This window comes from Miscanthus floridulus, chromosome 2, assembly GCF_019320115.1.
Source record: "Miscanthus floridulus cultivar M001 chromosome 2, ASM1932011v1, whole genome shotgun sequence".
NCBI lineage: Eukaryota > Viridiplantae > Streptophyta > Magnoliopsida > Poales > Poaceae > Miscanthus > Miscanthus floridulus.
Window position 1 is genome coordinate 17,036,982 of NC_089581.1, and position 3,616 is coordinate 17,040,597.

Consider the following 3,616-nt stretch of genomic DNA (forward strand, 5'->3'; position numbering starts at 1 on the left):
AGGGCCTAGATGAGATTCTGTTTCAAAACAAAGAGGTGCATTATAGCTGTTAATCTAATGGCAACTGACCGTGACGATGAGGCACGCTTTATGTACTGATCTGTGATGAAATGGGAAAAAAATAAAGTAAGTTAAGTTTAAGTCATAAGGTGAGATCAAGGGGGAGAATGTTAGGTTGATCTCTACCAACTTGGCCCAACGACCAATTGGGCCATTGATCCACGCCCTGATCGGGGGCGTCCAACCCTATCTATAGTTGGTGAGCCCCCATCGCACAACGCCATAAAAAAGAGGTGGGGCTGGGGCACAAGGCACGATGTTCACCAGAGCCGCCACAAACTCCACCTACATCCTAACCCTAAGCCGATCTAGAGAAGGGGCGCTGCCAACGACGGAAAGCCACCACCGCCGCGTCTTCATCGCTGCCTCTACGACCGCACCTTCACTACGACGTCCACACCGTCGTCGGACTCCACTGGTACTCTGCATCTTCACCGCGTCACCGACACCAACGTCATGGCCAGCTCGTCTACCTCCAAAGCGATCGATGGTTTGCTAACACCGTATCCTTCTCTCTCTGTTTTCTAGCACCGGTTCATATTCTAGGGTTTATCATATCCTAAATTTAAATTTATAAACGCTAGATCTACTGCTAGTCGATTCCAATAATCTATCAGTAGCGTCATCTCATTTTCTAGCTATTACTAGAGCATGGTTGAAGACTTGAAGTAGTGATGCGTAGGCACTAGGTGGACCAGAAGAATGCTGCAAACTTTTTAATATCATTTCAAATTTTTGCTCAGTACATTGCTTAAAAGCTGCTCAATTACTGCATACTCGTATATTTTCTGGATGGATTCGATCACAAATCAGTACTACTACGTTATTTATTAGTCGACGAGTGGACGCAGAATTGCTTCCTTCCTCTTCCTCTTCCTGCTCCTGCTCCTGCCTGCCATCCTCTGTCAGGCGCTTGGAAGGGACTGGCGACAGCAGCTCGTTGTCGTGTCGTGGATCGTCTTCAGCAAATTATCCAGCTGCTCGAGGGGCACTTCGTTTGCTTCTTGCGTCTTCATCAGCCGAGGAAGAACAAGGACGTACTGGCCGCCAGCGCCGAGGTAGCTCGGCTGTAGATGGTTGGCGATGGCAGCGATGACCTTCTCCATCCCGCTGCAGAGTTCCTGGAACCCCTGCGAGGCCGCATCAAACTCCAAGCCGTTGGCTCCTAGGAGCACGTCGTATGCTCCGTGGGTCTTCAGCTGAGGAAGAACAAGGACATGCTGGCCGCCGGCGCCGAGGTGGCTCTGCTGTAGATGAGTGGCGCCGGCAGAGATGAGGGCCTTCTTCATCCCGCTGTAAAATTCCTGGAACCCCTGCGAGGCCACGTCAAACTCTAAGCTGCTGGCTCCTATAGCAACTACAGATGCAATTATGACTACAGCAGCAAGTGGTATGGTATTGACAACAGCCATTTTGATTTTTGATTTTGGGGACACGGCAAGCAAACTCTCCCTCAACAAACTTATATAAGCACCCTACACGTGCCCACCTGACGCTGCGGAACAATTGCAGGTAAGTGGCAGGTTGGGAAGGGGAAATTGCAGGTAAACTGCACAGCACGACGCAGGGGCTTCATCACCAACTTGTCCACACGGATCCAAACTCGCTGTCGCGTGGCAATTGGCAAAGGAAATCCAAGACCTCTAACACACCTGCTACTGCTAGGGAGGCAGGCGTGCGTCGTGCAAGGTTGTACGAGATTGGTGAAGACGACATGTCTGAGGTTTCGAGCTAAAGCTGAACGTCAGCGTCAGTGGGGTAAATCAGAGCTCGTGGGTATGGATGATCAAGTCACCAGACTGTTCAAACAAGGGGCTCAACATGCGGGAGTTGTATCCTATCCATTGTGTACCATGGAAGGAAAAAAAAACTTACTTCCATTTACTAGGTGATATTGTCTACCAACCAAACACATGTGTCTCCCTAGTTTCTAGCTTAGCAAGGCAAAACAATAACAGATGTTGCCGGCCGGCGGGACCAACTGTGAGCCAGTGGTTCGGCGACAGTAGGGGTAAGAGCAACCCTGCCATGGTAGAAAAATCAATACAAAATAGCAACTCGAACTCTTTTGCAACAATACGAAGTTGTACAAATTGCATATGGCACTCTACACTGGAACGATACAGGGTTGCATGCAATGTTATAGGAAGGGGAAAATTTCACTGGAACGATACAAGTTAGATGGCTTGCAGTAAAGTCACACACACAACAAAAAAGACACAAGTTAGATGGCTGCTTGGCTGTGTGCTGGAATGTGCTTGTTCTTCCTGTGAAGGAAAGCTTGTGCAGGTCAAAATATACTAGAACGAAATCATCATCGTTGAGATGTGCAAGCAATACAATGCCCCTGAAGAAGCAAAATCTAGAGGTAGGCGTCTGCGGTGCTGAGGTCAACGAGGATCTTGTTCTTGACATCCTGTGGAAGTGGGGCGGATGGCCCTGCCTTGGTGTAGAACTCCGCCAGTGATCTGATCGCCTTCTCCAACGCGACGTACGACTCCTGCAGTGCAGTGAAACAAGCGGGGTAAGAAATGGACCAACGGAGGGCGGACGATCACAGAATCACAGCTTGCCGCCACGCATTACTCCGCTTCTGCTCATGTACCTCGGCGGCGACGGCCTGCTGGCCTCTCCACCCGCCCAGGAACTCCCTGATGGACTCCTTGGCGGCGTCGGCGTTCCGGCGGAACCTGGCCATGTCGCCGCCGTCGTCCTCCTCCAGCGACTCCCGGAGCGTGCGCACCACCTCCCTGGCCGCCTTGAGGTACGCCTTGGGCAGCACCTTCCCGGCCTTGGTCTTCTCGTTGGGGTCGAAGATGGACTTGATGGCGCCGAGGACGCCCTCCTCGCCGCCGCTCCCATCCTCCTCCGCCGCCCTGACCGGCGCAGGCGCCGACACCGCCGCGCCCGCGAGGCCGAGGAGGAGGAGGGAGGCGGCGTGAGCTCTCCTGGTGATCGGCAGCCTGCAGGCTCCGCCGCCTGCTCTGTTGCGCGGCGGCACGCGAGAGTTAATCAAACAAACGCGAGAGCACCGAGGAGGAGGAAGAGAAGGGGGAGAATGGTGACGATGAGGCACGTACAGATAGGCTTGTGCCTGCTGTCCGGAGCTCGCTGCAGCTTAGGCGGGGACAGCGACGGCGACGAGCAAGACTTGTGCAGCGTGGACATCGGAGGCGGCGGAGGGGAAGGCATTGCTGATCCTAGCTACGGCCTCTGCAATGCAGAAGCAACGGATGCTTTGGATTGCTCGTACGTAGTACCTTGTTCTTGGTTCAAGTGGAGCCTATGTTTGGCTGTCAATCCAGAACCTTATCTGCAGCACTCTCACCTGGCTTGGCTTTGGCTTGATACCACGGATGCTTGAAGTTGATAGTAACAAGCCTTTGGTACCGGGAGGGGCAACAAAAGCACGGGACGGCCCATTGGGTCCAGCAGTGGCCGGATACGCAACATGCAATACAGGCCTTTTGGCAGCTCAGTTCATGTGATGTTGTGTGTACACAAACAAACCCTGACGCTAGCCAACCCGGCCACCCAGCAATGCCCGGGCCCGAAG

At 53.0% G+C, this 3,616-nt stretch overlaps 1 protein-coding gene across 1 annotated transcript; it reads right to left on the reverse strand.

Moving 5' to 3' along the window:
* Positions 1-1,852: 1,852 nt before the first annotated feature.
* LOC136538053 (photosystem II D1 precursor processing protein PSB27-H2, chloroplastic-like) lies at positions 1,853-3,372 on the reverse strand. Its single transcript, XM_066530042.1, has 3 exons — positions 3,141-3,372; positions 2,666-3,039; positions 1,853-2,560 (listed from the first exon to the last, which is right to left on the reverse strand). The coding sequence occupies exons 1-3, from the start codon at positions 3,250-3,252 to the stop codon at positions 2,423-2,425; spliced, it is 624 nt and encodes a 207-aa protein (XP_066386139.1). The 5' UTR covers positions 3,253-3,372; the 3' UTR covers positions 1,853-2,422.
* Between the last annotated feature and the right edge of the window lie 244 nt (positions 3,373-3,616).

What these genes read in the sequence shown, in the direction of transcription:
- LOC136538053 (XM_066530042.1), bottom strand. Translation starts at nt 3,252, where the DNA reads ATGCCTTCCCCTCCGCCGCCTCCGATGTCCACGCTGCACAAGTCTTGC. An exon ending in CAGCAGGCACAAGCCTATCT is followed by an intron (nt 3,040 to 3,140) that starts GTACGTGCCTCA and finishes GCAACAGAGCAG; the next exon opens with GCGGCGGAGCCTGCAGGCTG. An exon ending in AGCAGGCCGTCGCCGCCGAG is followed by an intron (nt 2,561 to 2,665) that starts GTACATGAGCAG and finishes ACTGCACTGCAG; the next exon opens with GAGTCGTACGTCGCGTTGGA.